General features: G+C 40.4%; 1 protein-coding gene across 3 annotated transcripts; it reads left to right on the forward strand.

Moving 5' to 3' along the window:
- The first annotated feature begins 924 nt into the window (after positions 1 to 924).
- On the forward strand, positions 925 to 12,262 carry cidec (cell death inducing DFFA like effector c). 3 transcript variants are annotated; one of them, XM_036983426.1, is made up of 7 exons: positions 3,525 to 3,675; positions 4,187 to 4,264; positions 4,443 to 4,593; positions 7,147 to 7,296; positions 8,151 to 8,338; positions 11,437 to 11,597; positions 11,634 to 12,262. In XM_036983426.1, the coding sequence occupies exons 2-7, from the start codon at positions 4,212 to 4,214 to the stop codon at positions 11,690 to 11,692; spliced, it is 762 nt and encodes a 253-aa protein (XP_036839321.1). In that variant the 5' UTR covers positions 3,525 to 3,675; positions 4,187 to 4,211; the 3' UTR covers positions 11,693 to 12,262. The 3 variants fall into 3 exon arrangements, with proteins under 3 accessions (XP_021465246.2, XP_036839321.1, XP_021465244.2); XM_021609571.2 differs by lacking the exon at positions 3,525 to 3,675 and adding an exon at positions 925 to 1,040 and having other exon boundaries at positions 11,437 to 12,262; XM_021609569.2 differs by having other exon boundaries at positions 11,437 to 12,262.
- Positions 12,263 to 12,342: the final 80 nt, after the last annotated feature.

Consider the following 12,342-nt stretch of genomic DNA (forward strand, 5'->3'; position numbering starts at 1 on the left):
TACAGACTACAAAATGTCTGAGATTATGGTGTGCAATTACAACACAATGGTGTTCATCAAAGCATATGCTTATGAAAGGAAATATAGTATATGCCTTAATTGTTCAATAAAGGTCTGCTATATATATATATATATATATATATATATATATATATATATATATATATATATATTATATATATATACACACACACCATAGGCTATACAGAAGTAGCGTATAGTATAATGTTCTTTCAATATACGATGTTCATTATGAGAAGCATTTTATCATCAATTAATAAGCACAATATGTATGATACCTGCATACATTTTTGAAGAATAAAATAAATGCCTATAATGAGCCAACTGTCCTAGCCCAAATGTAGGCTATCACTCCCCTTTTGGTTTCTGTTGTCATGTGTAGTCTACTACACTACCAACATTGACAAAACAAGTTAAGAGCTATTTTTAGAAATAGAAACGGATATTTGAAAAGAAAATACAGATGAGTCACTAAACCTTGGGGCCTAATTTTTGGTCACTTTCCTGCGTAACCGAGACCGTAGTTGACAACTTATTGTAGCCCATTGTTTACTACCCCGAAGCGGTCTGAGGTGCATCAGAGCGGTTACAACCGTAGTGAATTAAGCAGGACATACTTGAGATTGAATACCTTCCTGATAGCGTCGACGGCCTCGGGAATCATTTAGACGATATGCCCGTTCAGTTGCTCGACCGAGAGCAGCCTCACGGGTGTTGGGAGGTAATTTGACATTTGTCCACATGGTGTCGTTATTCACACAACGTTGGACGAAGCAATTTATAAACCATGCATTAAAGTACCAGAATAATTTTCACGGATACACCCTCTGGTCCTGTCAAACTTATGAAGAACACATTTAATGTATGTCAGTGTTTATAGCCTATGTTCAGCACAGTAGCTCTAATTTAGCTCTAATTTATCATGTGATTAAAACAGGTGCTGCCAATAATGGCCAGGTGGATGACACTCTCCAGACAGCCGTAAGGAGATGCTTTTTGACTCAAAGAAATACCAAAAAGTAAGTTTGCGATTTACATCTGCCCCTGACATTCAAATAATTAATTGAAGACTTCTCAATAGTAGGCCTAATGTAGCAGGTACTTGGTGTGCACTGATTGAATAGAATGGACATGGTCCTGAGTTTGACATTGTATATCATGAAATGTGTGTTATTGTGCAGATTAAATCTGCACACAACCATAATACACATTGCACACATTCTAATGTACAGTAGCCTAGGTTGTTGAGCTTTGACGATTCCTGACCTAGGCCAAGATGTACTCTTAAGGAGCCCAAGGTTACCATTACTCCTTAAAGTCCAAGAACCTTAGGTTCTTTTCAGAGGTAGACTGGCTCTAGCAGCCAAATACTCCATCTAAACGTGAATTGAATCTCAGTTCCATAATGGTTCTAGAAATATAAAGCCTGTTACTTTCATATCACATCGAAATAATTTCACAAAATGCAGAAAACATACTTACTGTATGTACACTATTTTAACTGGCTTCTTCACAGTTGCAGCTGACAGTATTTTTCAGCAATAACACATTTCTGGCGGCCTTCTTCTGTTACACACAGGTGTTCGGAGCATGCTAGATAGCTAATTAGCAGAGTTGGTCCCTCTGCACTGAGACATGGAGATATGGCCTTGTGGGAACACTAACCCTATAAAGGTGTATATTTGAAGGTTTTCTTTTTTGAAAATGATTTCTTGCTGATATGAAAGATAAGGTCCTTATGCTTCCAAAACTGTACCGCAAGCGATGTGCGTTAATGTTCAGACTGAGCGTTGGAGCTCTTAACAAAACTCCCTCGTACAGAAGACGCCTTCGTCCAATGACACTTAGGTGTAACGTAATGGAACTGAGAGTCATGATCAAGGGCTGGTCCTGACCCTGGCACTTGACCTATTTTGACCCAGTGCAAGATGGCTGAGGTGGTAACTTGGTACTGTGAGGTTGTGACCCGAGTTACCCTAGCTGTATAACTGAGGTTTAACAGGGTTTATAGTGAAGATGATCCTGCCACTGTGTTTAATAATGTGCCTCTGGCTTGTGTAATGAGGTGTGTGTTGTAACAGCACAGCATAAACAGCAGGACATTGTCATCTCAATGAACTTAAGCATTTTATCACACTCTCCTGCACTCCTCTCTGTCCCTAATCCATTTACGTGCTTTTATTATTTGGCTAAGCGTACATGGCCAGGTGTGTGTGTGTGTTTTCGACTTGAGATGCAGTTGAATTGTCTTTTCATTTCAGTGTGTATGTTTGTTCTAAATGTTCTTGTGGTTGAGTGTGCTTGTGAATGCTCTGTATTGTTGTGGGGAATTGCTGTGTGTAAAAGCTAGAGGGTCACAGACAGTGTGTGAAATAACTGGCAAGAGAGAGCAAATTGTGAAAGAGTCCAGTAATTTCTCACCAAACTAAAGGACTGCAGGAGGTCTTGACACTGTGTTCTGTAAAATGTATCTTCAGTCCCTCAACACGTGAAAGCCAAGGCGGTCCCTCCATCCCCAGTGACCCTGAGGTTTCATTGGACCACACCAGACATGAGGTCAAAGGACAAGTGTGTACATCAGTGGCTGCCCCTAAAACGCTACTGCTAGTGTGCGCTGCTATTCTCGGGTGGAGATGACCCATTTTTAGCTCAGATCTGATCAGACTCGATAATGAGGGTTTTGAAGATGATCTGTGATTGAATTGATGGTTTTGTTTTCTCACACCTCAGTTTGAGTCAGATTAATCCTGTCTACATACTTTGCGTCTTTTTGATTTACCACAGTTGAAATACGACCCATAGAGTCTACACAATAACATCTAGAGCTACATCTGACCTGGGCTTTGCAAAGTGTGTGGTGTGATGAAGTTGAAAGTGCAGGGCACTCCCTATGATGTATAATTCAATTGATGTGTCATTGTGTTCTGTCAGATGGCGTCATTCTAAGGTGACGAGGCTGTTGCCAGGAGTCCGTGCAGGTGGCCATCTGACGCAAGACAATGAGTGACGTGTGTGTGTGTGATACATTGGTCAGATAACAACCGCAAGATTGTGGGCTTACTGATGGACTCATATCAGTTGGCCAATTACTATTGGCATCTAGTGATTTACAGGGCTGGGATTTGTCATGTTTCTATTTTTGGAAACTTTATAGCGTGACTTTATAGTGTTACCCTATACCACAGTTTCACTTACTCACTGTGTGTCTTAGACTGTGGTAATCAAGTTTGATCAGACAAAATGCTTTGGGGCTATATCAGAGGACAGACCCACACGGTGTCGATTTAAGAAGTGGCTTCTGCTCTTTTTACTGGCAAGGCCAGCTGTATCAGCCCTGTGTTTAAGTGCATGAGAATTCACTCATTCACGTCTCAGTTTCAAGCATAAAGTAGAAAGACCGAATAGAGAATAGAAGTGACACACATCAGATTGCAGGGTATTACAGTTATAGGGGCAAGGGGCGGGATAGTGGGAGGGTGTAGAGTTGCTCAATATAAATGACTGCATACAGTCGACAGATTAGAACAAAGGTGAAAGAACAAGTGATGCAAGAGGGAGAGGGAGCAAAAAAGAGACGACAGGGAGAAATCAAGGATCCATCGATTTAGATATTGGACCTTTGTTTCATAGAGACGGGAGAGAAAGCCAAAGAAGGTAACCCAAACTCAATACAGACCAGAGATTTAGTGGCACAACTGTCCGCTCTGTTTTCTGTCACATTTTTAGGAATTAATGTTTCAGGAGTTAATTAGCATTGTGTATTTCTTTTGTAGAATTTCTTTACATTAATTTTATAAAACTGTTTTCATTCAGGACAGATGGGTAATAATCGCGAGACCATTACAGTATAATGAAGTGCTAGCTGTGGTGAACTACATTATGGTAGCTGACATCTCGAGTATCTGCTGTAGCCTACACATGTGACCCAACATATTGTCTGTTAGTGAGCTGTAAAGGGTTGCCTTTTCTCTCCAGCAATATTACTGTTTGGAGCTGTAGTCATGGTTTGTTTGTGTGTTCATGTCGGTCATGTTTCTATCATACGAAATACTTTTTGGTCAAAAATAATTCCACCAGTGCCATGTTCAGTCAGTGTGGTGATAGCCTCACCTGTTGGTGACATGTTGTAACTGCAGCAATAAAGACTACATTGGTGAATCCTCAGACGCTGTTAGCTGAGGATCCAAAGGATGGATTATGCCATGAAGTCCCTCAGTCTCCTGTCCCCTGCCTCACTCTCCAAGTAAGAGCCTGATTCCGCAGCACTAAGGGGATGTGCCCTATTGGTTATCATAAGACTGCTTTCAGTAATGTTTAATGGGTTTTTCTTTTTACATCGTAGGACATGAGTCATAGAGTCAAAGTTAGCATCGTTTTCCAATAGATTTTACAATTTGACTATGTGTATGTATCTCCACCAGGTGTGTGACAGCCAGTGTATCAGCCAGTGCCTCCATGACCCAGCAGCTTCTTGTCGGGACTCCTCGACCTAAGCCCTTCCGGGTCACCAGTGCTGACCGCAGCGTTAAGAAGGGAATCATGGCTGATGGGCTACGAGACCTACTCAACAAAGTGAGGAGAAGAGGGAGGGATGAAGAGGGTGCTTGAGGGAGGACTACAAGTTAAAATAACAATTATTTCACGTTTTATTTAACCAGGTAGGCCAGTTGAGAACAAGTTCTCATTTACGACCTGGCCAAGATAAAGGAAAGCAGTGCGACAAAAACAACAGTTACGCATGGAATAAACAAATGTACAGTCAATAACACAATAGAAAAATCTGTATACAGTGTGTGCAAATAAAGTAAGGAGGTAAAGGCAATAAATAGGCCAACAGTGGGGAAGTAATTACAATTTAGCAATTTACACTGGAGTGATAGATGTGCAGATGAGGATGTGCAGTAGAAATACTGGTGGGCAAAAGTGCAGAAAAACAAATATGTGGATGGGGCAGGTAGATGTTTGGATGGGCTATTTACAGACGCAGCGATCGGTAAGCTGCTTTAACAGCTGATGCTTAAAGTTAGTGAGGGAGATACAGTGGGGCAAAAAAAGTATTTAGTCAGCCACCAATTGTGCAAGTTCTCCCACTTAAAAAGATGATCGAGGCCTGTAATTTTCATCATAGGTACACTTCAACTATGACAGACAAAATGAAAAAAAAAATCAGGGAAATCACATTGTAGGATTTTTAATGAATTTATTTGCAAATTATGGTGGAAAATAACTATTTGGTCACCTACAAACAAGCAAGATTTCTGGCTCTCACAGACCTGTAACTTCTTCTTTAAGAGTCTCCTCTGTCCTCCACTCGTTACTTGTATTAATGGCACCTGTTTGAACTTGTTATCAGTATAAAAGACACCTGTCTACAACCTCAAACAGTCACACTCCAAACTCCACTATGGCCAAGACCAAAGAGCTGTCAAAGGACACCAGAAACAAAATTGTAGACCTGCACCAGGCTGGGAAGACTGAATCTGCAATAGGTAAGCAGCTTGGTTTGAAGATATCAACTGTGGGAGCAATTATTAGGAAATGGAAGACATACAAGACCACTGATAATCTCCCTCGATCTGGGGCTCCACGCAAGATCTCACCCCGTGGGGTCAAAATGATCACAAGAACGGTGAGCAAAAATCCCAGAACCACACGGGGGGACCTAGTGAATGACCTGCAGAGAGCTGGGACCAAAGTAACAAAGCCTACCATCAGTAACACGCTACGCCGCCAGGGACTCAAATCCTGCAGTGCCAGACGTGTCCCCCTGCTTAAGCATTTGGATGATCCAGAAGAAGATTGGAAGAATGGTTTCATCTGACCATATGACAAAATATACATTTTTGGTAAAAACTCAACTTGTTGTTTTTGGAGGACAAAGAATGCTGAGTTGCATCCAAAGAACACCATACCTACTGTGAAGCATGGGGGTGGAAACATCATGCTTTGGGGCTGTTTTTCTGCAAAGGGACCAGGACGACTGATCCGTGTAAAGGAAAGAATGAATGGGGCCATGTATCGTGAGATTTTGAGTGAAAAACTCCCATCAGCAAGGACATTGAAGATGAAACGTGGCTGGGTCTTTCAGGATGACAATGATCCCAAACACACCGCCCGGGCAACGAAAGAGTGGCTTTGTAAGAAGCATTTCAAGGTCCTGGAGTAGCCTAGCCAGTCTCCAGATCTCAACCCCATAGAAAATCTTTGGAGGGAGTTGAAAGTCCGTGTTGCCCAGCAACAGCCCCAAAACATCACTGCTCTAGAGGAGATCTGCATGGAGGAATGGGCCAAAATACAAGCAACAGTGTGTGAACACCATGTGAAGACTTACAGAAAACGTTTGACCTCTGTCATTGCCAACAAAGGGTATATAACAAAGTATTGAGAAACTTTTGTTATTGACCAAATACTTATTTTCAACCATAATTTGCTAATAAATTCATTAAAAATACTACAATGTGATTTTCTGGATTTTCTTTCTCATTTTGTCTGTCATAGCTGAAGTGTACCTATGATGAAAATTACAGGCCTCATCTTTTTAAGTGGGAGAACTTGCACAATTGGTGGCTGACTAAATACTTTTCTGCCCCACTGTATAAGTCTCTAACTTCAGTGAGTGTGAATGAGAGAAGAGTGGTGTATGAGTGAGGGAGTCTGGTTCCATACTCTACTCATTTATGGCATCATAAATTCAATCCAGTCAACAATGTGACTCAGATGGATAAAGGAATGAACGGATGGGTGAGTCAGAGGCTTTCAAAGGGAAGCAGAAAGAACTAACGGTTTTCCTCAAATGCTTGCATGCGCACATGCACATACTGACAATTGTCTCTGTTGTTCTGGCTCTCCAACTGTGACACTACTGCTGTCTTACGCATGTCTTTGAAAAGTTTAACTTAATGATAATACATGATATTGAGACTTTTCAGGAACTTATCTCCTCAGCAGAGATATACAGTCTTTTTTTTTTTAAACTCGCCATTTGTATTATTCACTGTAGAAATCTATGACACGCAAGAGAATGGAGTGGCTAAGTAACTACTTTTGAGAGGGGGAATGATTCTGTAGTCCCTAATGACTGGATTCTATCTCCTCCAGGCTAATGGGTAGTTTGTTCCCTCTCAGGCCATGGACTCTCTGCACGTGTCCTGCGTCAGTGCCGTGGTGCTGGATGAAGACGGGACGGGGGTAGATACGGAGGAGTTCTTCCTGACCCTGCAAGACAACGCTGTCCTCATGGTCCTGGAAAAGGGGCAGAAGTGGACACTTCCACAGGTTGGTAGGGTGACATATGCATGACCTTCTTACCAGAGTCCACTGGGTGGCGCATTTACACAGGGTCACTGGTAGAATGGTGAACAGGCTTCACTTCTGTGTATTATCATCATCAGTGCCGACGTGTTCTCAGATGAAGATGTAGTTGTATAGCCTGCCTTTTTAGATAAGATGGGATGAACAAGAAAATCTACTCCCATATTGTATATGAATGACCTGAACTTTTGGGATTGAATATAGAGTAAGCATATTCAGAAATGATTCCATTCAGATAAACGCAAAAGCATTCTTATTCTGGGGGAAGAGTTGAGTGAAAGCATGTCTGACATGTATGGCAAATCATAACCCCCTCATTTAGTTACCTCACACTTTTGGCCACAATTAAAGCACCATTTGAGTCAGAGTTGATGAGTTTGTGTTTGTCCAAAGCAGGTCATTTCCATATTCATTAAATGATGTTCTGCCACCTGAATGGCATCACCCTGTGTGTTTACTTGGCTCCTGTCATGCTGAGCGTGTCTCATTAACATAATACAATTTCCTCTCCTGTTGTCCTTCCACTGTTCCGAATGAATGAATCTGTATTCCAATGCTTGTTACCTTCCTTTGCAGATGACTGGAGCTCCTGGATGGAGAGTGTAGGGGGGGCTAGCTAGTATTGCGTTCATCCATCTTAGTTTGACAGACACTAAGTGTCAGAGGTTATATATGCAGTTTTCCTTCACACTCAATTTGAGTTTCCCATAAATAAGCTGTAGGAGACTCGACTTAATTTGTGTTAACTGGGGAAAATTGATTTGGCTCGTTTCTCCTCTCTCATATCCCGCCCTCTTTCTCCACCTTTTGGCTCCCAGAACACTCATCCCCGAATTCAAAATGAGCTCAAACACCAGCGCAGAAAAGATGTGGCTAGAATAACCTTTGACCTATACAAGAACAACCCTCAGGATTTCATTGGCTGTCTGAATGTGAAGGCCACGCTGTATGGAACCTACTCTGTGTCCTACGATGTGCGCTGCTACGCTGCCAAGAAGATGCTGAAGTGAGTAATATCTCTGTGTGTTGATGTGGGTGCTTAAAGGTGAGTTTGTAAGATTTAGGAGGAGGTTGAGTTGATACAGTGCCTTCAGAAAGTATTCGAACCCCTTGAAATGTACCACATTTTGTTGGATTTAATTGTCATTTTTTTGTCAACTATCTACACAAAATACTCTTATTTCAAAGTAGAAGAAAAATTCTAACATTTTACATTTTTTTGATGGGAAAAAAAATATATAGAGCTTGATTTAGATAAGTATTCAACCCTCTGAGTCAATGACAGGAGGCTGCTGAGGGGGGAACAGCTCATAATAATGGCCGGAACAGAGCAAATGGAATGGCATCAAACACCTGGTTTCCATGTATTTGATACCATTCCACTGATTCCAATACAGCTGAATACAGCTGTAAATCTTTTGGGGTAAGTCTGTAAGCGCTTTGCACACCAGGATTATACAATATTTTACAGTTATTCTTTAAAAAATTCTTCAAGCTCCGTCCTGTTGGCTGTTGACCATTGCTAGACAGCCATTTTCAAGTCTTGCCATAGATTTTCATGCCGATCTGTTGGAAAGTTGAATGTTTTGCCTGTGTTTTACCTTAATTAAGTTTATTTTTATCCTAAAAGACTCCCTTGTCCTTGCCGATGATAAGGATACCCATAACATGATGCAGCCACCACCATGTTTGAAAATATGAGTGATACTCGGTGATTTGTTGTATTAGATTTGCCCCGAACATAACGCTTTGTATTCAGGACAAAAAGTTCAGTGCCACATTTTTTGCAGTTTTACTTTAGTGCCTTATTGAAAGCATGTTTTGGACAGGATGCATATTTTGGACAGGATGCATATTTTGGACAGGATGCATGATTGTGGAGTAACTATATCTTCAGTTTTCTCCTGTCACAGCTATTAAACTCTGTAACTGTTTTAAAATCACCATTGGCCTCATGGTGAAATCCCTGAGTGGTTTCCTTCCTGTCTGGCAACAGAGTTAGAAAGGGCACCTGTATCTTTGTAGTGACTGGGTGTAATGATACACATCCAACGTGTAATTAATAACTTCACCATTCTCAAAGGGATATTCAGTCTTAAAAAAAACAAAAAATCATCTACCAATATTTGCCCTTCTTTGCAAACAATTGGAAAACATCCCTTGTCTTTGGTTGAATCTGTACTAGAAATTCCCTGTTTGACTGAGGGACCTTACAATTATCTGTATGTGTTGGATACAGAGATGGGGTAGTCATCCAAAAATCATGCTGAACACTATATTATTGCCCACAGTGAGTCCATGCAACTTAAGTGACTTGTTAAGCACATTTTTACTCCTGAATTTATTTAGGCTTGCCATAACAAATGACTTGAATACTTATTGACTCAAGACATTATAGCTTTACATGTTTTATTAATTTGTAAACATTTATAAAAAATATATAAAAATCTACTTTGGCATTATGGGATGTTGTGTGTAGATCAGTGACAAATAAAACAAAATTTAGGCTGTAACACAACAAAATGTGGAAAAAGTTGAGGGGTGTGAATGCTTTCTGAAGGCTCTGTATGTTCAGATACATTTAGGTTATGTCATAAGTGCTGAGAGCTGCTGATTTTCGGCTTTAGCTGAGCGGTTGTGACAACAAGGATTTAAATTGTGCAGAATCAACAAATAACAGGTTTCTAGATTTCATTTTCTGCTCCTATTTTTCTCTTTGAAAAGTCACTGGAGAGAAAGAAACTTGTATCTCAACTAGGAGAGAGAGATTAGGGAGATGCAGGTTCCAGCCCTGCCCTGTCGGAGTTTCCCTATCTCTCTGACTATATTATATCTGTCTGATCACTATCTACAGTACAGGCATCTGTCTGACATAGAGTTGCAAAGGTGCCGGGAATTAACCAATGTTACTGGAATCTTCTGTAATTTTGGTGATTAACAGATCATCCATATATGGTAACTTTGTTAATATATATTTGAAAAATGTATTCGTGTACAGTACCAGTCTAAATTTCAGACACACCTACTCAATCCTTTTCTACATTGTAGAATAATAGTGAAGACATCAAAACTATGAATGGAAGAAAACAAAATCTGCATTGACTGACTCATGTTTTAATAATGATGGACTGTCAATTCTCTTTGGTTATTTGAGCTGTTATTGCCATAATATGGACTTGGTCTTTTACCAAATAGGGTTATCTTCTGTATATCACCCCTATCTTGTCACAATACAACTGATTGGCTCAAACGCATAAAGAATGAAAAAATTCCACAAATTAAATTTTAACAAGGCACACCTGTTAATTGAAATGCATTCCAGGTGACTACCTCATGAAGGTGGTTGAGAGAATGCCAAGAGTGTGCAAAGCTGTCATCAAGGCAAAGGGTGGCTACTTTGAAAAATATGAAATATATTTTGATTTCTGTAACACTTTTGGTTACTGCAGGATTCCATATGTGTTATTTCATAGTTTTGATGTCTTCACTATTATTCTACAATGTAGAAAATAGAAAAAATACAGAAACCTACTAATTCAAGGGTTTATGTCAACTTTTGACTGGTACTGTATATATTTTTTTAGATATCTGTGTTAATATTGTCGATGAGTTTCTAGTGGATAGACTATGGTTCTAGAGAAAATAACAATGGCATTATTTTCAATTAACTCTGAAACTTCCAGCAGTTTGGCAGTTGTGAAAGAAACAAGAAATACATAGACATTGTAAAATGAATCTATATATGTATTTCATGCTGAAACCCTCATTTTATTTAACCGTTATTTTACTAGGCAAGTCAGTTTAAACACCAATGGTATTCACTATTTTGATGGTTTAGATTTATGATAATGTTTTACAGGTTTGCTATTCTATTTTTAAAATCATCTTATTTTATTATTTCATATATTTTACTTGTGATAAGGCCACACCGAGGGCCGGAGATAATTACAGGTACCTGTAATAATCTGAAGTACTCAAAAAGGCAACTAAATGGCTTCTGATAATGTTCCCCCTCTGGTAGTTTACTGGTAAACTCCAAAAGTTTCCAGTAAGATAACCTCCTTTCTCAACTCTTGTCTGACATATTTTTCCCTGTTCTTGTAGGGAGGCTCTGAGATGGACCCTGTTCTCCATGCAGGCTACAGGCCATGTCCTCCTGGGCTCCTCCTGCTACATTGAGCAGCTCCTGGATGAGGATGACCGGGCAGACCTGAGCCTGACACCACTGCCACAGGATGGAAAGATCAAACAACTACAGAGCATCCTGATGGGCAAGACGGCTGTGATGGGCAAGACGGCTGTGATGGGCAAGACGGCTGTGATGGGCAAGACGGCTGTGATGGGCAAGACTGCTGTGTGATCTATCTCAATACTATGAACATGCATCCTTCCCTTCTCCCTTCCTTGAAGTAATCACCCATCTAAATCGATTTTGCAGGTGAAAGGGAATGCTATACTGCATAGCTTGCACCTGTCCAGTCATGGCTGATTTAGTAATCACTTCATGGAAAGAAATAATGGATTGTCAGGATATTCAAACAGGGCTCTGCTCAGAGAGACACTCTAAAAGAGGCTGTTTGCTAAAATTGACTGTTTGCTATAAGGAATGGGTACTGGCAAACTGCAGGACCAATACCATGGCACAGTGCTGCATCACTCTGATGTTATGGTTACAGTGGCAGGTGCACACCTTTTGGTTAGTTCACTCCTCTCGGTTGACTTTAGGGGAAGCAAAATGCTGTGTTGTCCTACATTTTGGCTATGATCACTTGCACTTTGTTACATTTGTCTGTCTATATGGTTTGCAACACTCCACAAGCGAATGCACTTTTCTATTGCAGTGACTGCTGCTGATCTGTATCTTCAACTGATAGAAGGCACTTGGCTTTTTTTCATATTAATAAGCATGAATAAATCACAAGAATATTAACATTTTGAGAGATTTTATTTCCCCTCAACATAAACATGCGCACATGCACACGCACAAGCAAACACACACACACACACTTG

This window comes from Oncorhynchus mykiss, chromosome 7 (genome assembly GCF_013265735.2).
Source record: "Oncorhynchus mykiss isolate Arlee chromosome 7, USDA_OmykA_1.1, whole genome shotgun sequence".
NCBI lineage: Eukaryota > Metazoa > Chordata > Actinopteri > Salmoniformes > Salmonidae > Oncorhynchus > Oncorhynchus mykiss.